At 57.1% G+C, this 27,529-nt stretch overlaps 2 protein-coding genes across 17 annotated transcripts; one reads left to right on the plus strand and one right to left on the minus strand.

The window, feature by feature from the left end:
* Positions 1–400: 400 nt before the first annotated feature.
* On the plus strand, positions 401–8,454 carry CORO6 (coronin 6). 11 transcript variants are annotated; one of them, XM_072779200.1, is made up of 12 exons: positions 401–632; positions 1,755–2,015; positions 3,399–3,521; positions 3,967–4,096; positions 4,194–4,375; positions 4,989–5,108; positions 5,527–5,646; positions 6,095–6,199; positions 6,289–6,434; positions 6,827–6,884; positions 6,998–7,228; positions 7,323–8,454. In XM_072779200.1, exons 2-12 carry the CDS (start codon positions 1,818–1,820, stop codon positions 7,446–7,448), a joined length of 1,539 nt encoding a protein of 512 aa, XP_072635301.1. In that variant the 5' UTR covers positions 401–632; positions 1,755–1,817; the 3' UTR covers positions 7,449–8,454. The 11 variants fall into 11 exon arrangements, with proteins under 11 accessions (XP_072635301.1, XP_072635302.1, XP_072635305.1 ...); XM_072779201.1 differs by having other exon boundaries at positions 7,326–8,454; XM_072779202.1 differs by lacking the exon at positions 401–632 and adding an exon at positions 3,047–3,102 and having other exon boundaries at positions 1,780–2,015.
* A 1-nt stretch (position 8,455) lies between these two features.
* ANKRD13B (ankyrin repeat domain 13B) lies at positions 8,456–26,864 on the minus strand. Of its 6 annotated transcripts, none has more exons than XM_072779194.1 (16): positions 26,658–26,797; positions 24,973–25,087; positions 15,164–15,299; positions 14,915–15,039; positions 14,782–14,827; positions 14,030–14,173; positions 13,750–13,939; positions 13,606–13,672; positions 12,525–12,606; positions 11,692–11,756; positions 11,333–11,463; positions 11,053–11,210; positions 10,761–10,913; positions 10,478–10,641; positions 10,183–10,395; positions 8,456–9,856 (listed from the first exon to the last, which is right to left on the minus strand). In XM_072779194.1, the coding sequence occupies exons 2-16, from the start codon at positions 25,000–25,002 to the stop codon at positions 9,323–9,325; spliced, it is 2,238 nt and encodes a 745-aa protein (XP_072635295.1). In that variant the 5' UTR covers positions 25,003–25,087; positions 26,658–26,797; the 3' UTR covers positions 8,456–9,322. The 6 variants fall into 6 exon arrangements, with proteins under 6 accessions (XP_072635295.1, XP_072635297.1, XP_072635294.1 ...); XM_072779196.1 differs by having other exon boundaries at positions 24,973–25,079; positions 26,658–26,789; XM_072779193.1 differs by lacking the exon at positions 24,973–25,087 and having other exon boundaries at positions 26,658–26,864.
* Positions 26,865–27,529: the final 665 nt, after the last annotated feature.

The following is a 27,529-nucleotide window of genomic DNA, read 5'->3' on the forward strand; positions in this document are numbered from 1 at the left end:
TGTCGGGTACACTGGAGCAGCCCTGGCTCGGCCCTCACTCCAGGGCACCTTTCCGGAGCCTGTCCCCGGGAGGGTCCGGACGTGCAGGCCCGCAGCCGAGGCCCGCCAGCCGGCACAGGCTAAATTCGGCGTGCGATTGCGGCAGGAAGGCGGCGCGAGGGCACCTGACCTTGCGCGCTGCCGGCCCTCCCTGCCGGAGCCCCGCCGGGTGCGGGAACCCGGGTCTGCCCGGCCTGCCCGGGAGCACCGAGGGCGGGGAAGGAGGCGCGCAGCCCGCCGGACACACTCCACCACCTGACAGCTTTCCGGGGCCGGCGGCCGCGCTGCGCGGGCTGCGGCGCTCGACTTTCCCGCCGCTGGAGGGGCGGGGCCACAGCGGCCCCGCCCCGGCCCCGGCCCCGGCCCCGGCCCCGCCCCCGCAGGTTGATGGCAGCGGCAGCTGGGACTGCAGCGACGCCGGGCCCGGAGAGCCGCGAGCAGCGGCCCGAGCGCGCAGAGGAACACCCGGGCCCCAGACGCCGCGGACACCCGGAGGGGAGGTTCCGGCATCCCGACTCCCTCGGCCCCAGCGCGCACCGAGCCCCTCTGCAGAGGAGCCGCAGCGCGAGCGCCCCTCGCCCACTCAGGACCAGGTACCCCCTGCCCCCTGCCCCCACCGCAGCCACCCAGCGGGCGGGGGCCCTAGAAGTGGCTGAGATCTGCGCCCCCTCCCCCGCGCCGCCAAATTCGGTCCCGGGCGGGGCGGACTTGGTGTCTATATTTGGCCGGACAGCGGCCCGCGCGCCTGCACTGCACCGACACCTCGCTTCCTAAGAACGCAGTGCCGGGGCTGGAAGCCGAGGGGGTGCGGGGAGGCCCGGGCCTCAGGCCTGGGGCCGCAGGAGCGGCGTGAAGGGCACAAGGATGCCCGGGGCTGGGGAGGGGCAGGAGTCAGGGGATGGGGTTTGGAAGAGCTCGATGAGTCCCCTGGGGAAGAGCACAGCAGAGACCCCAGCTGAAGAAAAAGCACTTCACCCTCCCCACTCCTGCAAATCTGGCCCTAGCCCCGCGGGGTTGAGGACCCCACCCTGGGAGAGTTCAACAGGAGAGAGGACCCACAGGAGAAGCGAGACCCATGTATGGTAGGCAAAAGCCAGACCATGGTCAGGACCTCACGGAGAAGAAAAGAGTGGAAAGAGGAGAGATCCACCTTACATTGTGTTCCCCAACAGGATGCGAGGAAATTGATGAAAACAGCAGGAAAGACTCAAGTTAGCTGACAGGAGGAACTTCTCCTTAGCAAAATTTTAGAAGAAGACAAAAGCCCATCTGCCTGAACTATGTTAGAGACACAGAGTTGAGGACCTTGGGGGTGTTGTAGTCTTAGCCCCATAGCTGGCGTCGAGCCAAGATCCCACAACCAAGGCCTCTGATTCTGGACAAGGTGCTGCTGGGAGATAAACCACTTCCTGAAGAGATGCTCATCCACGGATGGCAGCAGGAGGGCAGCCTGGCATTGAGGCTCCTCCCAAAACCACTTCACTTGCAGGAAGCTTTCAGGCCCAGTCAAACTCCACTGTCCCCTGCCTGGGTCTCAAAGGAGAAGTCAGGCCCCAAATCCTAACCCCTTGAATTAAGCAGCACTTTATAGGCAGCAAAGACCCTTCCCATAGTTTAATCACCTGGAAGAGAGCTCCCTGCTTCTAGGATCTGACTCGTAGCCAGTAATCCTTCTCACTCGTCACCCCCCTTCCTGCTCTTCCTCCCTCCCACAGCTCACAGGACTCAAGACCAAAGGCATTTCTGGGCACTGAGATCCTCCATTTCCACCCACAGCCATGAGCCGACGTGTGGTTCGGCAGAGCAAGTTCCGCCATGTGTTTGGGCAGGCCGCAAAGGCTGACCAGTCCTACGAGGACATCCGGGTGTCCAAGGTCACATGGGACAGCTCCTTCTGTGCGGTCAACCCCAAATTCCTGGCCATTATTGTGGAGGCTGGGGGTGGAGGTGCCTTCATTGTCCTGCCTCTGGCCAAGGTGAGGGATGAGGGGAAGAAAGCACGTGGGAAGATGCTGGCTGTGGCCCCTGGGGACTCCTTCTACAGTCAGGAGGGCAGCTTGTATCCATCGGCTGCTCCCTGTTCCCCAGGCCCTTGGGGACCAACTCAGAGGCTCCCTCACCCCACCGAGAACAGCAGCATCACAGCGGCCTGCACCCACTCATAGCCCACCCCCTTCTCTGTGCAGCCCCCTGTTCCCAGCAGGGTCCAGAAGGTTATTGTGGAGATAGCTGGGAAGCAGTAGAGCCAGGACCTGACCCAGATTCTGTTCCTGTCTCTCCTAGTGTCACACCACCTCATGTTTTGGGTGTGGGATCTTTCTCCCCAGTGCAGGGTGACCATTTGATCAAATCATACCCCAGAGCAGCACACCCAGGACAGGATCAAGGTCTTTGCAAATAGTCCCTGGTCACCTCCCCACTATGGTTCTTATAGTGAGATAGAATGAAAACAAAGGGCAGAGGGACATAACACATAAGGCCAGACCACTTCCTACCCCAGGGATGGGGGCCAGGCAAGTACTGCCACCTTTGCTGAGTAACCTCAAGCCCCTTGGAAATCTGCACCCCCCAGGATGGCCACTCCAAGTCATGACCTTGATCTGGCCCCCACACCTTGTTAAGGGAGACCCTGCAGGTGGCAGGGTCAGGAAAAGGCCTGACAATAGCCAGTGACTCATTCAGGGACAATGCAGACATCATCCAAGGACACCATCCCCAGGGCTCAAATTTCAGCTGGAGCCACCTCCTCACCCAGTACAACTGCCATTCCAATGCCACATGGCCACCCCTCTCCCCTACTGCCTGGTCTGGACTGATGCCAGCCCCTGCAAAGGCCTCAGAGACCCCATAAAAAGCCCATAAAGACCAAAAGTAGATGAGCCCCAGCTTAGGTTGGGAACCTGCTGCTGGTGGTTCCAAGGTCAAGGGGGAGTTCTGCCAAGGGTGACTGGGAAAGGGCTGTTGGCCACTGCATTGCATATTACCTCATCTTGACCTCTTCTACCAGGGGCTTCCTACAGACGTCCTAACTGGGGGGACAGGCCCAAGAATAGCCTTCTCCAAGTAGGTATTTTTTGCAAGAGCACTGGGCTGAGAATTCAGGTCTTGGCTCAACCCGTATCTTGCTCTGGGTCTTTCGCTAAGTCATTACCTCTCTTGTGTCTGATCCCCTGATGTTAAATACTTCAACTCTCTTTGCCTTCAGTGAAATACAGGAAGTAGTTGGATGCGGTTGGAGGTGCAGAAAAGAGGTTTGCAAAGAGAAAATAGGTGATAGAGTATTGAGATGTAAACAGGTCCATTGCCCCCAAAAAACACACAGGAAATTGACCCTACAGCTCCCTCTCTGACCCCTCCAGACAGGACGAGTGGATAAGAACTACCCACTGGTCACTGGGCACACTGCTCCTGTGCTGGACATTGACTGGTGCCCACACAATGACAACGTCATTGCCAGTGCCTCAGATGACACCACGGTCATGGTAGGAGCCAAATGGATGCTGCGGGGCAGGGGAAGGGGGGAGGCCCATCTCACCTGTGCTAGGGAAGGCGGAAAAAGAGGTGCCCTAGCCCTGCTCTGCCCAGCTCCCAGGCTATATTTAGCCACATGCCCACCCTTTCCCAGGATGCACTTCTTAGGACTAATTATAGCCATGGCCAACTTGAGGCCTGAAGAGCAAGGGGCAGTGCTCTGAAGTCTCCCTGCTGGGGTGCATAGAGAGGTCTCTGGAGAGCTGGCACTGCCCCCTCCTGGCTCCCAGCTGCTTCTGCCCTTCACAGACATCATCACATCCTGCCCTGCATTTGACCCTTACCACTCAAGAGAGCCGGTAGGGGTGGGCAGTAGGGAGGGCAAAATTGGGGAGGAGTGGAGGGACAAAGCAGGCTACTCATTCCACTCACCCTATGCCTTTTCCTCCCTCCCAGGTGTGGCAAATTCCAGATTATACTCCCGTGCGCAACATTACAGAACCCATCATTACACTCGAGGGCCACTCCAAACGTGTGGGCATCCTCTCCTGGCACCCCACTGCCCGGAATGTCCTGCTCAGTGCAGGTCTGGGGGCCTAGGGAGGGGTCCCTACTGTAGATGCGGGGTGGGGGGGGGTGGGCAAGGCAGGACCCAAGTAACAGTGACTGGCTGCTCGGGGCAGGTGGTGACAATGTGATCATCATCTGGAATGTGGGCACCGGGGAGGTGCTCCTGAGCCTAGACGACCTGCACCCGGACGTCATCCACAGCGTGTGCTGGAACAGCAACGGTAGCCTGCTGGCCACCACCTGCAAGGACAAGACGCTGCGCATTATCGACCCCCGCAAGGGCCAGGTGGTGGCGGTGAGTAAGCTTGGCTCGGCCATTCCCCAACCCTTACCCCAGGGACCAACTATCAGGCCCCCACCCCCCCCCCCGTACCCTCGATCCTGGATCCTCGGAATCTCTAGTCCCAGCTCTCGCCTCCCCCGCCCCAACCCGAGGCCACCCCCAAGCCCCACTTAAGCCCACAATTTTCTGCCCCGCTCCTGTTCCCTCCGTCTCCCTCCATCCCAGAAGCTCAGAGCAGTGCTCTGCGAGTTGTAACTGAGCAGGGGAGAAGCCGCAAGCTCTGTCCTTCCACCAGAACCTGCATGAAACCTCCCGGACCCCTCTCCTCTTCGCCGGCCGGCACCCAGCGCCGTCTTCCAGGGTCTGGGGCCCCCCGACAGCGGCTCTCCGGCGGGCCCCTTTCTGCCCTAGTGGACCCGCCGGGCGAGGGGACAGGGGGCAGCCCTCGCGCCCCGCTAGTCCTAGCTCGGTGCCCTGGGGGGCGGCGGCACCCGCCTCGCCAGCCTCACTCCAGCGCGGGGCGCGGGGCACGTGCTCGTCTGCGCCGGGAGCGCGCGGCGGGCGCGGCCGGGGTGGCGGCGGGGGCGGGCCGGCGGGCGCTCTAACCCACTAACCCCGCGAGCAGGAGCGAGCCCGGCCTCACGAGGGCGCCCGCCCGCTGCGGGCCGTCTTCACTGCAGACGGGAAGCTACTCAGCACCGGCTTCAGCAGGATGAGTGAGCGGCAACTCGCGCTCTGGGACCCGGTAGGCCAGGCCGCGCTGGGCGCGCGCGCTCGCTCCCTCGGGGGCTCCACGAGCGCCCTCCCAGGCCGCGGCCCGTGCGCGAGAAGGCGGAAGCGGCGCGAGGAGCTCCCGACCGGGAGAAGCCTCGCCGCGACCCCGGGGAGCCGGCGGACTTCCCTTGCTCTAGGGCCCCGCCTCCGAGCGCGCCTGAGGGTCGGGATCGGCCGAGAGGCGCGCGCCTCCCGCTCCCTCCCGGCCTGGGCGCCAGCCGGGGCCCCCCCGAGGAAGCTGAGTAGTTAGGCCCCCTTCTGTCTCCAGCCCCCTCATCCCACCTCCCCGGCTCTCCCCCGCCAAAGTCAGCAAGCCGGTCGCTCGTCCCTCCAAGCTCCCCCAGGCAGGCAGCTGGGTGACGCCTCTCCCTGTCTCCCCCTCCCCCCAGGAGAGGTTTGCGGCCCACGAGGGAATGAGGCCCATGCGGGCCGTCTTCACGCGCCAGGGTCATATCTTCACCACGGGCTTCACCCGCATGAGCCAGCGAGAGCTGGGCCTGTGGGACCCGGTAACGCAGCTGGAAGCTTGGGGTGTGTGCCCCGGGGACTGGCATCACGGGAGAGGGGCCAGGCGCCCCCCACCCGCAGGGCATGCCCACCTGGACTGGGCTGGAGGCTGCTGCCCCCTTTGCAGCGCCTGCCATCCCCACACCCACCCCTCTGCCCAGTTTTGCTGCGTCGCCTGAAGGAGCCCAGGCTGGCACCCCCACCTGGTGATGCCGAGTCCCTGGGGGTGGTTTGCGGTGACTGCATGCGGCGGCGCAGGGGCCAGATGTGCCGGCGGGCGGGGCACTGGGAGTGATGTGTCCGTGGGCGGGACGTGCGGCTCGGTTCACCAGAGCTGCCCTGGGAACGCATGGGCTGTGGAGCGGGTAGGAAGTGTAAAGGGGCTTCAGGGGATCCAGAAGTGGCACGGTGGCTGGGACAGAGCTGGTCACGCCTCCTGTGCCCGGGCAGAACAACTTCGAGGAGCCAGTGGCACTGCAGGAGATGGACACAAGCAACGGGGTCCTACTGCCCTTCTATGATCCCGACTCTAGCATCGTCTACCTATGCGGCAAGGTACTTGGACCCGGGAGGAGTGGCAGGGGCTGGACGGACCTGTCGGAGGGCCCCGCCTGGGTGCGTCTCCGAACCCACTGGTTTTGCAGGGCGACAGCAGCATTCGATACTTTGAGATTACGGACGAACCACCTTTCGTGCATTACCTGAACACCTTCAGCAGCAAGGAGCCTCAGAGGGGCATGGGTTTCATGCCCAAGCGGGGGCTGGAAGTCAGCAAGTGTGAGATCGCCCGGTCAGCAGCCTTTGCCTTTGTCTCTTGCATGTCTGTCCCCACTTGCCATCGGGGAAGACAGAGTCTTCTCCAATAGTATCATCTTTCAGAAGGAGTGGGGGTATTTTGCAGGGGGAAGAGAAGGAGGGGGCTGGGGGGTGTGTGTCAAACTGGCTTGTTTCGATGCCAGCCCCCAGCGTTCACTAGTGTAACATTCTCTAAACTTCAGTTTCCTCATCTGTAAAACGATGATAACCCCCCCCATCAGAAATGTTTTACCAACTGGATCAATAACGTGTTTTGAAGTGCAGTGCATGGTAGGGGCTCAGCAAGTGTTGGGTCTCCGACTTATTGGTCCCAGGCAGAAAAAGAGGTGGGAGCCGGCGGGGGTGCTGAATCCCGCTCCCTTGCAGGTTCTACAAGTTGCACGAAAGAAAATGTGAGCCCATCGTCATGACGGTGCCCCGCAAGGTGAGGGGGCCCGGAGAGGGGCTGGGCAGAGAGGGCTCCGAGGCCGAAGGGAGCGGAGCAACCCGGCCCTCTGCTAACGCTGGTCTTCCTGCCCCCTCCCCCCGCCCCCACAGTCAGACTTGTTCCAGGACGACCTATACCCAGATACTCCCGGCCCCGAGCCGGCCCTAGAAGCGGACGAATGGCTATCTGGCCAGGACGCCGAACCGGTGCTCATCTCGCTGAGGGACGGTTACGTGCCTCCCAAGCACCGCGAGCTCCGCGTCACCAAGCGCAATATCCTGGACGTGCGCCCCCCCTCTGGCCCCCGCCGCAGCCAGTCGGCCAGCGACGCCTCCCTGTCGGTGAGCTCCCGCTCTGCTCCACGCGGCCGGGCCCAACCCCCCTCCCCACCGCGGCCCCTTCGTGACAAAGCCTCTCCCGCCCTCCGCGCCCCAGCAGCAGCACACCCTGGAGACGCTGCTGGAGGAGATCAAGGCCCTGCGCGAGCAGGTGCAGGCCCAGGAGCAGCGCATCACGGCCCTGGAGAACATGCTGTGCGAGCTGGTGGACGGCACCGACTAGAGCGGCGCGCGCGGGGGACGCTCCGAGCCTGGGGGCGCGGCGGGGCGGGGAGCAGGACTCGGCCCCGCCCCGACTCTGGGTCCGGACTTCCGGACCCCGCCTCTCGGGGCGGGGGCTGGGGCGGAACTGGGCAGGGAACACCACCCCCTCGCGGGAGTCCTGGACGAATGGAGCGTCGCGAGGGCTCGCGTCCGCCTGGCACCCGCCGGGCTCCATGCCTCGTCCGGGACTCGGCAGGAGCTGGCCTCGGGAGCCCCGGGGTGACGGGGACCTCAGTGATGGTGCTGCACGGCGACGCGGTGTCCCCTCTGTCCCCCGCCCGGGGCAGGGGAAGTGCTTAGTATTCGCTCTATTCTTGGGGATATCGGGGCGCTTGGGCTTGACCTCAAAGGGGTGGCGATTGGACAGATCTCGCCAGACCGAACGGGGAGAGTTACAGGGCTTCCCCCTCTAATCAGCTCACTGGATTCCACTCCCCCAAGTGGGAAAGCGGACGGATGTCACCCCAGTTCTACAGACATACACACAACCCGTTGGCTGTAGAGCCGAACCCACGGCTACACCCAGCAGTCCAGGGCAGAGGGCTGTCTTCCTTCTTTTCACCCGCAGGGGAGAGGGCGGCTTCCTCACTGCACCCCCGCGGGAGAACTAATCAGAAAACTGGCATGGAAGCAGGTTCACACCCTTCTTCCCACCCCCCTCCCCCGCCCCCCACTGCCCCCAGCCCTCTGCTGTGTGTGGCCTTGACTCTAGGAGGAAAACAAGACTTACTGAATTTAATTCTTTTACTAATTGCTCAGTCTGTGCCTCCAGCATGCGTGGGGGTGAGGGGGCCAGACCCCCAACCTCTGCAAATGCTGTATCCCCAGGCTTGCAGGGGTGCTGACAAAGGCTCAGGACCCACCAGACATTCTCTTACCTCAGAGCCCTCCCCACACTGAGGTTCAGAAGGAACCCCCAAGCCGTAGGTGGGCGTTCTTTCCCAGTAAAGCCAGCTAGGAAAAGCCTTGGGTTTGAAGCCTCTTTTATTTGTGCCTCAGAGTCAGTCTGGTGCCCCTGGCATCAGGGAAGGAGGTGAGAGGAACAGTTTCTCTTTGTTCTTTTCTTCCATCCCTTTTGTGTCCCTACTGAGCCTCACTGGCTGAGCCAGGAAGGCCAGCCTGAGAGAAGGCGGACAAGGGTGTGCGGTGGCCCCTGCCCCTGGCGGGGTCTGTGCTTCTCTGGGTGGGTGGGGCGGGGCAGGGGAGAGCCGGGGGTTAGCACCATTGGATGAAGGGTTTTAGAGTCAGCCCCTGGCTGGGGGCAGGTGGGACACACGACCACAGAGGGCTAGCAGCAGCTGGTGGGAAGGGGTGGGGGGTGGTGCCAGGGCCCTGAGCCGGTGAGAGGGCTCCAGGGTGCACCTGCCCAGAAGCGGGGCCAGGGGACAGGGTCTAGTGCTCGCCCCCGGCCCAAATATGTCCCCCGTTTGCCGAGACATCGTGAAGGAACCTGGCCTTGCCCAAACCGGGGGCCACCTTGGGCACCCTCCCTGATCACAAAAGCGTGCCCTGGGGATGGGGACTCCAACCTCTGGCCGCCCAAGGAGAAACTGGGACCACCCTGAGACCCGGGAGGGGTGTGGGGGGCTGGGGAAGCCGGGCACCCCGCTAAGTGCACTTGACGCTGAAATGCCGGGGTGACGGAGGGCTGGGCCCTTGACGCGCTGGTTTGTGTCTGGGACAAAGCAGCAACGCAGCACGTGGGGAGCTCAGCTGCCCTCCAGGGGTGAAGAGCGGAGATGCAAAGGCTTCACGGACAGTGTCCTACAGTAGGTTCTGAGAGCAGAAAAGGAGGCCGGGCCAGAAGGAGCGAGGGACGGGGACACTGCTCCTCTAAGGACCCGGCTCCCCCTCTGGACGGCCTGGCCCCCTCCGACAAGTCTGAGCCCAGGACAGAGTGGTGGGCGTCAGGATACAGCAAAGCAGGGGTACCGGACCGTGCGAGCAGCCTCCGGGGCCCGGGGCCGGGCACCTCGTGGCCGCGCGAATCCCTCCCCGTCCGGTGCCAGGTGAGCCTCCGCGCCCCCGAGGCCGCGCCTCCACGGTCCCGGCGGGTACGCGGGCAGCCGAGCGAGTCTCGCTCCGGGGCAGGTCGCGCGGGGCGTGGCCGAGGGGCCCGGCAGTGGGCGCTACTGCTCCGTCAGCGAGAGCCGCAGGATGCGCTCCAGCTCCTCCTCCTCCTGGCGCGCGCGCCGCCGCCGCTCCTCCTGCTCCTGCGCCGACAGCTCCATGGCCAGCCGCAGCTGCTCGTCGTAGCTCCGGAACACGTGGCCGCCAGGGCCCGGGCGCGGGCTGGGCCGAGGGCTTGGCACTGACGCCAGGGCCGGGGGCGGCGCGGGCTGGCGCTGCGGCGTGGGCGGGGCGCTCCTGGGGGAACAGAGGTCGAGGGTTCTGGGGCGCGCCTACCCCTATGTCAGGGGGGCCGGGAGACGGCGTGGAGGCCCCGGGACAGAGGGGGCCTCGCCACCCTCCAGTGGAGGCAACGAGTCCTGCTCCACCTGGCTCCCACCCAGTTGTGACAGATCTCAGTCCCTGCAAAGCCCATCCGCCCAGCTGACGGTGGACCGGCCCATGTGGGCATCATCTAGAACCCCAGCCCCAACCTCCTGCCTGGTAAGGGTCCGAAGGCCTGGAGGCGCTCTCGGAGTACTGCTCAGAGTGAGGAGAGGGTGGGGCGGGAGCCTTCTGCATACCAGTAGGGGCTCTACTGGGCCCCAGAGGAGCTGCCCAGCCGTCGGTGTCCGCAGCCACTGGGACAGGATCTGGAGGTGCTCCGTGCATGTGTTATTTCGGGGCAGGGATGATGGGTCAGGACCGGCGGGCACTGACCTGTCCTGTCGGCGGGCCTCGTAGGACATGGGGTGAGTGCCCGGCTTGCTGTTAGTAAGCGCCTCCCAGATGGTGACCTGGAGGGAGGGACGTGGCCAGTTAGCGAGGGTGGCGCTGCAGGCCACCGTCCAGTAGGGCGGCGCAGCGGTGAGGCCGCACCTGGTCATACTCGCTGCCGGCCTCCAGCAGGCTCTGCTGGATGGCGAACTGCAGCAGGTCGTCGTCATCCTCGCGGGTCGCCGCCTCCCGCTGGCCGCCCAGCACACTGTAGCCACGTGGGGCCTCGAACAACGCGGGGGAGATCTCGCAGCCGCGGCACGAGGCTGAGGGCACCAGGCTGGGGGTCAGCGCGCAGCCGGAGGGGCCCACGGCCCGGGGAGGGAGCCGGCCAGTGCTGGGGGGAGGGGTAGGAGGGCAGACACGCAGCTGGGGGAGGTCTCACTGGAGGAACTGGAGCTGCTGACGCTGGAGGAGTCGCTGCCGGGGGAAGGGGTCTCACTGCCAGGGCTGCCCCGCACCGATGGCACCGGCTCGTCGCAGCCATTGAGGTTTCCGAAGGTGATGCGAGCGTTGAGGATGTGGAAGATGGGGATTTCTGAGGGAGAAGAAACCGTGGGTGCCACCGCCGACCTTCTCACACCTTAGGCACCCTCGGTCTTTACCCCATCTAGACCCCACCTGCCCCCAACACACACACACCAGCAGCTGCAAGGAAAGGGCGGGTGGGGTCTCACCAATCTTGACTGGGAAACCAGGCGGCAGGCGCAGGGTAATGAAATCCCGGAGCTTGGCGAAAAGCGCATTGCTGACAGCCATGAGGTCAATGATGGGGGCCACCTGCTCACACAGGGACAGGGGATGCTCCTCACACAGCCACAGCTTGGCCTTGAACCTGCCCCCCCAGATCCCAAGGGGTGAGGGGCATAGTAGAAGCCATGGCCTCTCGTACCTTTCTGGAGGGTCCCCCCCCCCCCGCCCTGCCCACCCCTCCCCAGCACCATCAGGGGGCCTCACTTCTGTGTCTTGGTGGTCAGTTCCATGGGGCGGCCCATGTCCCGGTTGCCAAGCTCAAAGTTGGGGTTGAAGTACTCTTCTGCAGTGATGGCAGTAGGGTTGGCTTGGCTCAGAGTCTGAGTGATCAGGGTCTGTACCATATGAAGAGGTGCCCATGAGCCCTTCTCAGTCTCTGATGCCAGGCCAACCATTTGATATCATGGGGCCCCAGGGCGAGCCCCCCTGCCACTGTGGAGCCGACATTGCCCTGGGCAGCGTGTAAAGTGGTTCCACATGGGCCACTCTAGGCAGGACGCCTTCCAGGCCTCCTGAGCTACATCCACACCCTTCCATACACGGGCACCCCAGCATACACTCACCCCATTTTGGGGGCCCCCATGCTGCTCAGCAATTCCCAGGAAGGACTGCAGAGGTGTCTTACAGCCTACAAGAAATGTGGCATCTCAGAGGACATTGCAGCCCTCAGAAGTGACAGCACCCAGACCCAGGGAGCAGACTAGGTCTTGGCAGGTCGGGAGGACGGCTCGCCCATGCCAAACACTCGGGCACCTGCATCTGGAGGTGATTGAGGACTCCAAGGGACAGGGGCCAGGACCACTACAAGCACAGCAGGGACAGAAGGAGACCTGGGGCTCCAGAGAAACTTTCAAAAGTGTCCATATTGGTGACACTGGACAAAATATACCTGCCTTTGGTGACCAGTTTTGCGGTGTGCATGTGAGTGCGTGTGTCTTCCTTCAGGCACCTCCATCTTAATCACCTCATTTAGTTCCCCTGTGAGGTAGGAACCATCTTTCTAGACAGACTAACTCATGCCTGGAGAGTCAGGTATGAGGTCAAGAGGCACAGAAGATCAGTGGCAGGCCCCGTGGCTTACTTCTTAAGATATGCTCCATGAGACTGGGATGGCCAATAAATAGCACATGTGATACTTGCACCTCAAATCCAATGCAGACATTAATTACCAGTTACAGCATTCCTTCCCATTGGGCCCAAATGTTGCCTAGAATCTTCCTGGCTGCACTCCAGGCAGTCACTCTCAATTATTAGCATTCAGCACTTGAATTGAAACGTGTTTGCATGAATAAACTCTCCTGGCTTTTGCTGGGACGTCACAGGGAAGACTGGGGGAGGTACTCCAGCAGGCGCTGCTTCCTCACACCTCCCCCGCATTCCACCTCTGCTTAGTTACCTTTGACCTTGCCCTTGTGCTGTTCTGAAAGGTGCTCTGTCCGTGTCCGGGTGATGAGCTCCACATTGGATGCCCCATATACCTGGGGACAGAGGAGCAAAGGGCTCAAAGACAATGCTGGTACCCTACCCCCTACCCCCAAGGGCATTATGAACACTTCTTGCAAGGAAGGAGTCCACTAGGGGATGGCAGAGTTGTTTACTCCAATTATATGAAGCCATTCATCCATTCTCTTATTCATTCAACAAACATTTTGTGAAGAGCCTTTAAGTGCCAGGCACTGAGGCAGGCATCAGGCCACAGTGAACAAGCATGACTAGAGACAACCCTCATCTTTTGAGGTTCACAGCTAGTTGAAGACACAAGAAAATGGACAGTTATAATGCAGCATGAAACACATTCTATGTGTGTGTGTGTGGCGGGGGGAGAGGGCTGTGGGAACCAAAAGCAGAGGCCTTAACCCAGCCTATGGGGCCAGAGAAGCCTTCCAGGGGGAAACCTTGCAGAGCCATGTCAGTTCCTTCATTCACCAGTGACACCATGTGGCCCCACATGGGTGACAGGGATCCCAGAGTGACCCGCACAGTATCCTCAGGGGGTAAGGGCCAGACTTTGGAGCCAGGCCACCAAGGTCTGAACCTCAGCTTTGCCACTGATAGCTATGTGACCCTGTCCAGGTCATGAGACCACTCCAAGCCTGTTTCCTCATCAGAGAATGGGCCAGTACTGTATTCCACAGAGTCCTGGAGAAGATTAAATGGGATGCTGTGGGAAAGGCTCAAGAAACACCTGTAAAATGGGAATACTGACAGCACCTTCCCCAAAGGGTTATTGGGATTGAGTGAGTGTGGGTGTGTACCTGTATTCATACACACATCCAAAGAAAACGGGGACCAGTGCCTCGACCATGAGTACAGTAAGTGCTCGATAAACTCTGGTATCCTCATCAGGTACCTGTTAGTCTAGTGCCTTTCTCTCCACGCAGCCTTGCCTCTGCACCCCCAAGGGTGGTCAGGAAACCCCTGCCAGCTCCCTAGGCAGGAGTTTGGCGGGCTCTGGTAGCAGGGAGTGGTGGCCTCACCTTGGCTTCATACCCATTCACCATCTCGGTCTTCTCACTGCGCCAGCCCAGGATGCCAGTCTTGTTCCTGGGGAAGCAGGGTGGTCGGGGTAAGGGGGCACCCAGGCAGGCTGGCTCTAGGCTACCAAGGCCACGCCCACTCACCTCTCAAAGGAGATGTTCTTGGTGTCGAGCTGCGTGGTGACGACGGGCGCAGTGAGGCGACTTAGCACCTGCTCCTCGGTGGGCTGGGCAGCAGCCAGCAGCAGTTCACGATCCTGCCCAGCCAGGGCCAGAGTCTCTGTGTACACTACTCGGCGATCATGGTCAATCTCCATGACCACGGCACTTGTGTCTGCCAGCCATGGAACAGCATGGGGGTGTCAGGGGCGTGGGGGAGTGTCTCCAGCCTTCCCACCCTGCCCCCGCCTCCTGCCTGCCTGACCTTGGCCCCTGAAGACGAAGCTGCGGTTCCCTCGCTGCCATGTCATGTGGTCAAAGCCCAAGAGCGTGGTATCTACCCGTAGGTTTTGCCCACTCTTCCACACTTTGTAGGTGTCACTAGGGCAGATCTTGGACACCAAAGGCACTAGGTAGGAGGGAAAGGCAGGAACAGCTTCAGTTTGCCTGGCCCACCCAACCTGGGCCACCTCAGGGCGTGGGGGGCAGGGTCAATGGTGTGGCTGGGAAAGGACGCAAGAACTGTTGAGAGCAGCCCCTCTCCCAGCTCCCCCTGTGAGAACAGAGACCAGTTGCTCAGATGTAAGCGACCTGAAGTTGGAGACACGCATGTCTCAGGCACTAGCAAGTCCCATTTGTTAATTCATTCAGTCAATCTTCCATCCAGTCTTCCAACAAGTATTTATTAAACACCTACTATGTACCAGGCACTATTCTAGTCCCTGAGGATACAACATTGAACAAGACAGGACCTTTGCCATCTTGGAGCTTACCTTCTAGCAAGGAGTGACAAGTAACCAATACATGAGTGAATCATTACAAAGTGAAGGAAGAATAAGAATGGAATCAAGGCAGTGTCTGAGAAACCTAGCTAAGGAGGTGGCCCTGAGCTGGGAACTAAAAGATGAGAAGGCACGATGGGAAGAGCTATGACAGCAGAGCTCCAAGCAGGTGAGCAGCAGGTGCAAAGGCCCTGAGGTGGGAGAATGCCAAGAGGCCCCCCATCAGCCTCCTTACCCCAGCTAGTGAACTCCCATTTCATCTCCACGTAGAAGTCCTGGGCCTGGAGAATGAGAAGGAGAGTGCCTGAGCCTGTGCTGGAGACAGGGTTCAAGGGCTACAGTGTAGAGGCCGGGAGGCTGGCCCTCACCTTGCGCAGCTTCTCCAGGAGCACAGGGATGCCTGCCAACCGCTTCACCACCCGCTGGTAGTCCCGGTACCGCAGCACCAGCTGTACCAGCTCCAGGTCCCGGGTACTCACAGCCTCCTGAAGTACTGGGGATTGGGGGGCAATGTCACAGGACAAGACCCTACCTGGGGCCCCCCTCAGCTAACCAAGGGTGAAGATGCGAAGCCAGGGGACCCTGGCTGTGGGGCTGGAGTGAGCAGGGGTGCCAACCTGTCCAGCCGCTGCGGTTCTCCCTACCCACATCTGCCCCGTGTGCCAGGAGCACACGGGCACACTCGAGGTGTCCCAGGGTGGTGGCCAGGTGCAGGGGAGTCCGCCCGCGGGGATCCAGCTGCTCGATGTCCACCTGGAGGAAGAGGTGAAGATGTATCCCTGGTCACTTCTGGGGCAGCCCACCTAACAGCCTCTAGATGGGCAGCAACCACCCCACTGCCCTGCCTTGCCCACCTTACAAGGCAATGGAAGAGTCAGACACCATGAGTGGGGGTTAGGTGGGTTGCAGGACAGAGCAGGAGGCAGCTCTGAGAAAGGAAGGACCTTCCTCCTTTCTTGTCCACCTAAGCCTCCTGGCTGGGTTTGCTCCCCCAAGGCTCCATAGTGGGCTGTCTGTGAAGAGTAAGCCTAGTGTTGAAGGCTGGTCTAGAGAAGCTGTTGGCCAAGGAGGGCACTTTGAGGCAGGACCCAGCCTGCAGGTCCAAGGTCACACCTTCAGGAAGTGCTATCAATTTAGATCATTGACATTATCACTGAGTGATAAACAATTGCTGTAATAGATTGATGAGAATGAAAGAATACGTTCATGGTACAACTTTAACCCCATGTCCTGGGACACCTGGGTAGCTCAGCGGTTGAGCGTCTGCCTTCAGCTCAGGGCGTGATCCGGGATCCGGGATTGAGTCCCACACTGGGATCCTTGCATAGAGCCTGCTTCTCCCTCTGCCTGTGTCTCTGTCTCTCTCATTGTCTCTCATGAATAAATAAAATATTAAAAAAAAAAACAACCCCGTGTCCTTTGCCTGTAAAACACTATGTATAAACTTTTTTTTTTTTTTTACAAGTTCTATTACTGTTTTGTGAATAGCATGATTAACTGTATGAGATTTCAGTTGGGTGATAAAAACATGTTTGTTAAACATAAATATTTAAATATAGTCCAGGAGTCTAAGAACCTCTAGCTAAATACAGTGTACTGTTCACATGCATATAACTCCTCATCTCCTTCCTCAAAATTGATGAAAATGCCAGTCAAAGGCTTCTACTGCAACCATGATGAGATAAACTGAAATCACCCTCCCATAAACAGAAAACTACTGCTTCAAAATACATGAAAATTGTATTCAAAATTGTTTTCAGACAGTAGGCAACAAGTAGTCCAAGAGTGTGATTCCTGAAGTTAAGAGAAACAAACAAGGTAGGCCCTGTGATTGCCTACATCTTTACCTGGAGGAACATTCTAGAAAGCAATTCAGGGAAGGGAATCTCTAGCAGAGCATGGGAGTCTTACTAAGGAGTTGAGGAGACAAAGTTGCAGGACAGAGTTCCAAGAAGGAGTGAGATATGCAAGCAAACAGCTCCAGAAATCTGCATGGGGTTCCTCCAAGAATACTAAACTTTGCCTGTGTAGAGTGAAACTCAACATTAGACAGAAAAGGAGCAATAAGCTGGTAAATTCTCTGCACTCATGTCTCAGGGCAGGAAGACCTTTAAGCTCTAACCTGCTAGAGTGGAGAGTCCTTGTTCACCCAGGGTATTCCACAGAGACCCAAGAATGGTTATGCCTTAGTAGTAGGGCTAAACTATCCTAAGAGAAAAGGCTCACCTAATCCAATCTGACAAAAATGAAAAATAATCTCAAAAGGATCAAACTGATTCACAAGTAACTTAACTTAGTCAGAACAAAGCCTACCACTCTTTAAGGAAAGACAATAAATTCCAGGTGCTTAACGTGACAATGTTTGCAATATCTAATATCCAGTTACAAACTACTAGAAAAAAAACTACTAGACATGCAAAGAAGTAGAAAATATGACCCATAATCAGGAGAAAACTCATTTAATAGAAACATATTCAGAAATGATAAAGATGGGTGCCTTGGTGGCAGAGTCAGTTTAAGTGTCGGACTCCCAGTTTCAGCCCAGATCATGATCTCAGGGTCATGAGATCGAGCCCCATATCAGGCTCCCCACTGAGAATGGAGTCTGCTTGAGATTCTCTCTCCCTCTCCCTCTGCCCCTCCCACCCATGCTCTCTCTCTCTAAAAATAAATAAATCTTTAAAAAATGATAAAGATGATGAATGGCTCAGTGCACTAATGATTTTTCAGAAAAACATGAACACAATGTTCATAAAGAAAGAATAAGAGATAAGTATCTGAAATGAAAAAATTCACTGGATAAAATAATAGATAGACACTACAGAATAAAAAAAAACTCAATGAACTTGAAGATACAACAACAAAACTATAGCACATAGAACAGAAATGGAGTACAGAGGAGGAAAAAGGTACTGAAAAACCTCCAAAGAGCCTCAACAATCTTGTGACACTATAAGGAATTCTAACATATTTGGGGGTTTTTTTAGAGTTTTTTTAAAGATTTTATTTATTTATTCATGAGAGACACAGATAGATATTCTAACATATTTGTAATTGGAGTCCCAGAGGATAGGATAAGGAAGTAGGAGAAATAAGAAATTTAAAGCGATAACATTATCTCTTTAAAATTTAAAGAGAGGGGCACGTGGGTGGCTCAGATGATTAAGCATCTGCCTTTGGGGTCCTGGGATCGAGCCCCACATTGGGCTCCCTGCTCAGTGGGGATCCTGCTTTTCCCTCTCCCTCTGCCCTTCTCCCCTGCTTGTGCTCTCTGCTTCTCTTTCTCTCAAATGAATAAATAAAAAAAATCTTAAGAAAAAAGTGTAGACTACACTTGGCAGAGCTACACTTTAAAAAGTAAAATAAATAAAATAAAACAAATTTAAAGAAATTACATTAAATATTTTTCCAAAAAATTGTTTTTAATTACTGTAGGGGCGCCTGGGTGGCTCAATCAGTCAAGCGTCTGCCTTCAGCTCAGGTCATGGTCCCGGGGTCCTGGGATCCAGTCCTGCATCAGGCTCCCTGCTCAGTGGGGAGCCTGCTTCTCCCTCGCACGCTGCAGGTCCTCTGCTTGTACTCTCTCTGTGTCAAATAAATAAAATCTTTTTAAAAAATTACTGTAGGAGGTTGAATAGTGGTGTCCCCCCAAAATATACATCTATACCCTAACCCCAGAACCTGTGAATGTGACCTTTTTTGGAACATGGGTCTTTCTCTCTTTTAAGATTTTGTTTATTGGGCATCTGGGTGGCTCAGTGGTTGAACACCTGCCTTCAGCTCAGATCATGATCCCAGGGGTCCTGGGATTGAGTCCCATATCGGGCTCCCCACTGGGAGCCTGCTTCTCCCTCTGCCTGTGTTTCTATCTGTCTCTCTCTATGTCTCTCATGAATAAATGAATAAAATCTTAAAAAAAAGAAACCTTCTTTGGAAAATAAGGAGGCAATCTCTTCTTCCTTTGAATTAGCTCTCTCAGCATATGTGTCTCCCTCTGCCTGTGTCTCCACCTCTCTCTCTGTGTCTCTCATGAATAAATAAATAAAATGGTTTTTTAAAAATATTTTATTTATTTATTTATTTGAGAGAGAGAAAGAGATATCAGATACGCATGTGTAGGATGGGGGTGGAAGGGCAGAGGGGGAAGAGAGGAACAAGCAGGCTGAGTGCAGAGCCTGACACGGGGCTCAATCTCATAACCCTGAGATGATGGCCTGAGCAGAAACCAAGAGCCAGCTGCTTAACCAACTAAGCCACCCAGGCGCCCCAGAACATGGTTCTTTGTGGATGAGATTAGAGTTAAGGCTCTCAAGATGAGATCACCCTGGATCATCCAGGTGGGCCCTAAATCCAATCAGATGCCCTTATAAGACACAAAGGAGAGATCCATGAAGAGAGAAGTCGCATGTAAAGAGGAGGCAGAGACTGAAATTATGCAGCCACAAGCCCAGAGATGCTTGGAGACATGAGAAGCTGGAAGAGGCAAGGGAAGGTTTTCTCCTGGAGCCTTTGGATGAGTGAGGTCCTGCTGACTCCTTGAGTTTGGACTCCCAACCTCCAAAACAATGGGAGAATACAATGTTGTTGCTTGAACCCATCCAGTCTGTGGTCATTTTTTTGCACAAACTAACACAATGATAAACCCACAGAAACAAGAAATTCAACGAATTCCAAGCAAGACAAACACCCAGAAAACTACACCAAGGCCCACCATAATCAAGTGCTGAAATTGGCAATAAAAAGAAAATCTTAAAATCATTTTGAGAAATGAGATGCACTATGAAGACTACAGGAAATACCGAATCCTTCTCAAGGGAAACTGTGCAAGCTAGAAAACATTACCATGAAATGTTTAAAGTGCTGGGGTAAGAAAACGTTGACCTAGAATTCTCTGTCCTGTGAAAAATATCCTACAGAAATGAAGGGGAAATAAAGACTTTTGTGGACAAACAAAAAAAGCTAAGAGAATTTATCACCAGAAGACATGTAAGAAATGTTAAAGGAAGTTACTCAAGTGGAAGGAAAATGTTAACAGGTGAAAACTTAAATCCATATAGAGGAATGAGGAGTGCCCCAAAAGGAAAAATTGTGAGTCAGTATGAGAATGTCAATAAAATATTTAAAACCTGCATGAGTAAAGAGAAGAGATGTTAGCAGGTAAGAAACGATAACACATCTTCAGAATGTGGAAAGTGGTTGGGGCATCACAATGGGCTTAAGGGAGCAGAAGGTACTAGAACCCAAGCATTCACATAGGGGAACCCCAACGCATGTCAGGCAGGATCACCCTCGAAATGTCCAGAACGTGCATGCAGCAGGAATGGCAGAGGTGTGAGTGAGGCTCAGAGCTAAATACAGGGGAGTTGGTTAAAACTCAGAACCCCTGATCCCCTCCCCAATCTTATAAAGCTGGCAGATGCCCCTTCCCCTCCATAGGATGCCAGTTTCTCTGTAGAAACTGAGCCTGTGAGGCACTAGATTTGGGGACACTGGCCTGAGGATGAGGTCATGGGGCTAAAGAGTGAAAGGCCAGTCTCTTCCCTGCCTCAGGTCCTTAAGTACTGACAGCCCAACAGTACACACCACTGCCCCATCCCACCCCTAGCAGGAGACTGGAGGATTCTTCTCTGGAGAAACTAGAGGTACCAAAGACCTCTGGGTACAGACAAATGGGGATCCTACAATAAGCAAGCCAGCTTGCCAGCCAACCGTGCTATAGTAGTGATTGACCATCAATAAGTTCTACACCCCCATTCTATTTTTTAATATTTATTTATTTGAGAGAGAGAGAGAGATAGAGAGAGAGAGAGGGAACAAATGGGGGAGGGGCTAGAGGGAGAGAGAGAGAGAATCCCAAGCAGACCCCCACTAAGCACAGAGCCTGACGCAGGGCTCAATCTCATGACCTGGAGATCATGACCTGAGCCAAAACCGAGCCAGACACTTCACCAACTGCACCACCCAGGTGTCTCTCCACACTCCCATTCTTAAATATGCCCCAACAGCCAAGGGTGACTGGACATTTGAGGAAAGCCAACACAAAAGATACAAAACATGCAAATAGATGCTAAAAACCCAAAGGAAATACTATCAAAGCAGGAGCCAGAAGAAAATTTTCTGGAAGGAAAACAGTAATTTCTATACTCAGAAATATATGAAAAGATACCTGAATTCATGAAACAAAATGAGACATCCCAACTTCCTGCCGCTTCTCATCTTTCCCTTGCCTTCTTCACTCCAGCCACCCCTGGACAGCTACACCTGCCCCAAACCTCTCCCCATAGGAAATATTACCTCAGTTTGCTCTCTTTTTTTTTTTTGACAAAAACAAACAAACCCTTTTTTGTTTGTAATTATCTTTATCACTTCCTTTTCTCTCACCTTCCATATCTGATCCATCAGCATGGACCTGACCTTATGGGCTCCACCTTCAAAACAGATCCAGACTCTTCTCGGTTTTCATCACCTTGATGCTACTATCCTGGTAGCAGCCACCCTCTCTCACCTTGGTGCCCAGTGGCCTCCTTATTGGTCTTTTCACTCCTCCCTTGGGTCTTAGGTCTGGTCCCCACATGACCCATCACAGCCTCCATCATCCTGTGAAATGTTCCTCAGGTTCTGACACCCTTTAGCTCAAAACTTTCCCTTAGCTTCCCATCCTTTTTGGAATAGAATCCAACATCCCTGGGCATCTCCTTGAACTCATGTGCTCTTCCACTTCCTCCAAAGTCCACTCTGCTGGATACCCTAGGCAGCCACAGTGTTTTCTCCCTCACTTCATTCAGGTGGCCACTCAAATGTCATCTCCTTAGAGAGACCTGCCCTTTCAACCCATCTTAAATGACAAGTGCTATTTATCTGCCGCTACTGCTCCTGCTTTAGTTCTCTTCTGACATTAGATTGCTTGTTCATTTTTCCATGGTCTCCCTCACCTAGACTGTAAGCCCCACAAAGGGAAAGTCCCTGGGTGTTTTGTTCAAAGCCACGTCCCCAGTCTCTAGACGGTTCCTGGCACATAACTGGTGCTTAATAAATATTTGTTCAACAAATGCATAAATGACTAAGTTTAAGGGACACGGGGAGGGGAAGGCAATATAATGTAAAATTGATAAACCAATAAATAGTTGTAGACATATATTGTTTGTAATTATGGAGGTAAATAACAGAACGGCCTAGAGTTCAAAGTGGTCACCTCCAGGGAGTGAGAGAGGTGGGGAGGGCTGGAGCAAGGGCTACTGCTTTTCATTCCAAGCCTCCAACAACAGCTACATATATATTTTTTAAAACATGAGAATGAACTCCTTTGTAAAAAAACAAAACATTTTAAATAATTTAAGTAATTTATATAATTTTTACAGTCCTGTGTTGGCATTTCTTCATTGTTTACTTTGAATTTTTTAAGTAGGCTCCACGCCCAATCTGGGGCCTGAACTCATGACCCTGGGATTAGAAGTCACAAATTCTACAAACTGAGCTGGCCAGGTGCCCCCATTTCTTCATTTTTAAATATATTAGGAACCTTGGGGGAAAAAAAAAAGTGTGCCTGGCCTGAGTGGCCCTCTGAGCCATGGCTTAGAAATCTGAGTGCCCCCCCACACACACACACTCCTCTACAGCAACTCCCCACAGAGAAGGGAGACCACTAGTTACTCTTTACCTATTATGGGATGGGCGAGCCCCTCGGTGTCCAACCTAGGTGGGCCCTGAGTCCTGGAGGGGAGTAGAGGATCCACAGCCCCTAGGAAGTCAGGAATGGTTTCCCCTGGGGCTGCAGCTGAGCCATCTACACGTCCCACCAGCCCTGCCCAAGAGGCTGTTGCTGCTGCTGCTAACAAGGCCCCAGGGAGCTGACAGGGCATCCCGCCCAGCCCGAGTTCCAGATGAGGCCTGCTACTCTCCCCTTTGGGTGCCTCACCTCTAGGCCTCAGAGAGAGGCTGGCATGGCTAGAGCTGGGCAGTCCTGCCCCTCCCTCCCTCCACTCCTTGGGAGCTCTCCCCAGGGTCTTGTAGTTTCCCAGGGCCAGTGGACACCCAGCCAACCCCCAAAAAGCTCTCCCAAGCTGCCCAAAGCAGGCCCTGCAGTGGAAGTGGCACCCTGCCCCTGAGCCCAGGTAGAATTTATCCATTTCCTCGGCAAAGGCCTGCAGCCATTTCATTGCTGGGAGTGAAAATGTTTCCCATGAAACCTAACACTAAGCCCTCCTCCCCGAGAGAATGAAACCCTACGCCCCCAGCAGGCCCCAGCTGGAGTCAAAAGCGGGGGATGGGGGGGTGGGGGGGGTGTCTGTTGACCTCCCTGGGCAGAGGGACTCCCTGCTTCCACTCGGGCACATACCTAGACACTCACACACATGTGAACAGGTGCCACAGGAAAACAGCTTCATACTCCTTTTGCCTCCACACTCCGGGCACCTGTGCTCCCCTAGATGTACAGGCACCTGCGTGCTCAGCCACCCTCTGGATCTGCAAGTGTCTACTGATGTGCAACACACACATTTGTAGCCAGCATATCTGCACATGCATATCCCTTGAAGCCACAGGCACTAGCAGGGTGTTTTGCAAACTTGTTTAACATTAGCAGAACACTTTGTTTAGATGAAATCTTACAAGGACACACCAAAGTGTACAGCTGGAAGAGAAAGGTGATGGGCACAGAGCCTTGTATGCTCAGCCTTGCTCTCCTTTCCCTGCTCCCTTGCCTCCCCTACCCCCAAGGAGGACAACCAGAGTCTGGGGTACTCACTGCTTCCCAGCCTTCCCACCAGGTAGGCCTGAGCTCACTCAAGGGTCAGAGAGAGGCCAGATGCTTCCTCAAGGTGGGTGAGGGCAGCACTTGCTGACTATTCTCCCATGCGGCCCCTCCCCTGCTTCCCAGACACATTGGTTTTGGTTTCTAGGTCTTGTGGGTCCCTCTCCTGAGCTTCCCAACTCATCAGATGTGGGACTATTTTAGGGAGAGAGGGGATCACAGGTGCTCCAGGACACACCATGTACCTTGGGTGGGGCAGCCTCTGTCTGAGCATCTGGGGCCCCCACAATCCCATCTTTCCTGCCTATAGGTCAGGAGGGTGAACGGAGGCAATCAGAGAGGAGGACCATGATGGAGGCAGCCCTAGGAAAGAAAATGTTCCCTTGGGAACCTAGTCTGGCCCCCTCCAGAGTGTCTGTTGCCAGGGGAAGAACTTTGCTCCCCTTGGCCCTCCCACAGGGAGCTTTACAGCCTAACCTCCACCTCCCAACCCCCAGGGACTAGTGGGGACTTGTGACTCAAGAACACAGCCAGCTGACCCAACCTCAGGGCCTTACCAGCCAGGGGGAAACTGGCACATCCACTGGCCTACAGCCCCCCGCCCCCTCCCAACCTGGCAGGCCTGTGTATGACAGGAAACAGGGCACCCAACAATCATTATACTGCTGGGTACCAGCTATGGGTGGTCACAGACCCTCCCCTTCACCAAAACACCTGATGAGCACCTCCCATCTCCCCACCAATCCCTGCTTCCAGCCCCGAAAAAGAACTGTGGGGGTGGGGGGCACTGAGCAAAGCCAACAAACCTGCTCCAAAGCCTGCCTGCCAGGTCATCCCCTTCCCCAGCCTGCCAGCATTGCCCATTCTGCCCATGGGAGGGCCTCTGTGGGGCTTTCTTGGAGTGCAGGAGAGGCAACTATGCCAATGAGGACCAGGGAAACCCAGCTGCTGTGTGCTTAAAGAAAGCCTGCATATTTTCTGTGACAGTTGGTGCTAAGAAGACCAGAGATCAGGAAACCCCTGCTGGGATGCCTAGGGCATAAGGTGCTTCATTATGATGTTAGGTGGCTGCCCCCTGGCCCATCCCCTGCAGGAAAGGGCTGGGTTGGGGGGGCCCTCGGCTCTCCCTGGGACCCTGAGTAGTACACATTTGGATTCAAGGGCCACTCTGGGTCAGTCCTAGAGTAGAGATACATCCAGGGGCCTCTCTCACGCAGACAGACTGGCATTCCTTTTCTTGGCACCCTTGGAGCGAAAGAGAGGACTGGGCCTCACTCCTTTGTGGTTGAACAAGGGTTAACATCAACCAGTCCCTGACATTCCCCGCTATACTGCTATCCTGGATCAGGCAGGCAGCATCCCTTTCAAGGAAACACTAGCCCAGCAGGGAAGTGCAGGTGAGTGGGTGAGGACAAGGGTGAGGCCCGAGTTTCCGTGAGTTTCCGTGGCAACCGGAGAGAAAGAGAAACACACATGCAGCGGGGTCCAGTGCTCCCCCCCCCCCCCAAGTCTCGCTCCAGCAAGATGGCTGACTTGAGTATTGTCACTCAGAGAGGCCTAGGTGAGAGTCTTTTCTCCTAGGGCATTTTGCCTCTCTCTGATCTCAGCAAGGAGAGAACCACCCACCCCTCAGACAAGGGAGTGCAACGGAGTCGTTCTGGAGATTCAGCCACTCGCCTTCTGCCTAACAATCCTTGGACCAATCATCAATCACTCCATCAGGAAGTTCCTCTCAGATCAGATTTAAATCCCTCCAGCTGTAACCTGTGTTGAAAGCTTGTCTTCTTTGGCCCTCAAGGAAGAGAAACAGTAAAGTGTCAGAAGAGACTGGATTGTCTTAGCACCCAGCACATCACACTACTCCCTGTTCACACTCACATCACCAGAACAGGGGCTCTTTGAGAGCAGGGGATGTGCCTGGTTTGTTCATCTTCGTCCCCCAGGGGTACCTATCACTCAGGCCTCGCTTCCCTTATCAGGGCTGTATGGCTGCAAACCACTTCCTTTATGATGGACAGACAGAGGCACGGTCCGAGAAGCAACTTGGAGTGCCCTTGTCTAAGCAGAGGTAGAATGTAGGTAGATATACCAGCCAGCTCAGAGGCTTGGAGGTTCAAGTCACCCCAACAGTTCCTAGGGCTACTATGCAGAGGCAGATGCTTTGTTGCTCTGAGGGTTCAGTGATGGACTTCAGAGACTCTCTGACCCTCACCTTGCTCTCTAGCTCACTTGTCCTTTGGGAAGCAGACAGCTCCTCAAACTGAACTTCCTGTGACTCAGGAAGTGGCCCTCAAAAGGCATATTCCCCAAGGGGACAACTCCTGAACGAACCCCTCCCATGCCCCCAGGGTCTTGGGATCTGGGCCAAGTCTGCAGGCCTCAACTTGAGGCAAACCAGGGCAAGGGCAGGCTGGGCCCAGCTCTGGCTCCAGCTTCCCCACCCTGGACGGTGAGTTGTCCATACCCCAAACGCCCGTCTGTGGCCTGGGGACCAAAGGCAGATTTGAGAGCTACCTGTGAACTGGGCCTGCTTTGGTCCCGAAGAATGACCGAAAGACCCCATCCCTCAGCCTGTCTTCTGGGAGGCCACCACCCAGCCAAAGCCGGCAGACCCGCCCGTCCTCACTGACTGGCAGGAACCAGGGAGCCCGCTCTGTGTAAAGAACCTCAAATCCTTCCTGCAGCCAGTGGCCCCAGGCTTCCTCAGCGCCCAGGAGCCAGGCCCCAGCACCAGAGGGCAGGAGAGCTCCTTTCAGCACCTGGACAAGGCCCTCTGGGCGGTCCCAATGGGGGGCGGGGAGGGTCTCTTTCTTCGCTCCCCAAGGCAGAGGGCGCTGGGGTCTGAGGGATCCAATCCGAGCAAACAGAGGTAGCGCTCGGCCCGAGGGTAGAGGGCACTGGGTGGGGCCGGGATGCCCGGGAGTGTCACCGCCTAGTCTCCGATCCCTGACCTGTGACCCCCTCCCGACGCAGGCCTTGCCCACCTCCGCACACTCGCGCGGGAGGTGTCGCCGCTCGGCTGCTCCGTGGACTCTCCCACCACATGGAGCACAGCCCCGAGCCGGCAGCCCCTCCCCGCAGCCCTCCGCCTCGGCCGAGGAGGGGCACCGCGCCCCGGCCCCGACCCCAACCCGGGAGGGTCCCAAGCACGTGCGCCCCCTCCCCCGTCCCAGCCCGAGCGGAGCGGGCGGGGGCCGCTCCCATCACCCTCACCCGGTCAACAAGCACAAAAGCCGCGGCTGGGAACAAAGAAGCTCTGCAAACTCGCCAGGGAGGCGGGACAGCCCGCGCCGCGCCCCCTCCCCACAGCCGGCGGGCGTGCCCGGCCGTGGGGTCCCCGGGCGCCCCGACGGCGCTCCTACCTGGCCCGCGCGGACCTCTTTCTCCAGCTCGCGGTGGCGGTTGTGCCACACGAGGTAGTGCAGCGGGTACTTGCCCTCGGGCCCCTTCCTGGCGGAGGCGTTGGCTGGGATCATCGCCCGCTCCTCATGCCGGGGCCGCGGCGCCCGGCCGGGGAGGGGGGACGGCGCCGGAACCGGGGCCCGGGGCCGCGGGGCGGGGGGCCGGCGCTGCCTGCTCGCAGGGCTGCGGCTCGGGCATGTGCGAGCGGCGCCGGCGGGCGGGGGCGGCGCGGGCCGCGGGCGTCCTCGCGAGGCGGTGGCGGGCGGCGCGGAGAGGCCCCCACCCGCCCGGGGAGGGAGCGGGCGCTCGGCGGCGCGGCGCGGACTCGCGCCTCACCTCCCACACCCCCGCACACAAAGACGCCGCTCGGCGGAGGGAGCAGGCGCCCGCAGCGGGCGTGGGGGCGCACGGGGCGCGAACCCCGGGGACGCCGCCGCAGGGACGCGCGCCCGCAGCCCCCGGCTCCCTGCAGCTGCATTGCCCGGCCCTCAGCCCGAGCGGCCGGCGAGAGGCGCGGGGATGTGGGGGAGAGGGGAGGGGGACCCGGGTGCCCGGGGCAGAGCTTGTGGTAGCCCGGCCCCGTGGCATCATGGGGCATGTAGTCCGCCTCGTGAAACTGCGGGCGGCGGGTGGCCGGAGAGGGTCCCACACTGTCCCCGCCCCCGCCCCCGCCCCCGCTCCCCTGAGAGGGTGGGGAAGGGAGTCAGGCCTGGCCCGAACGGAGACCGTGTCCCGACGCCGCGGGCTGGACTGGGGTGCACCCCCACCCACAGGCGTTTTGCATTTCGCTGAGGAGGGAAGGGGCCACAGGCCTTGCTCTGGAAGGAAGGTG

Source organism: Canis lupus, chromosome 16 (assembly GCF_048164855.1).
Source record: "Canis lupus baileyi chromosome 16, mCanLup2.hap1, whole genome shotgun sequence".
Taxonomy (NCBI): domain Eukaryota; kingdom Metazoa; phylum Chordata; class Mammalia; order Carnivora; family Canidae; genus Canis; species Canis lupus.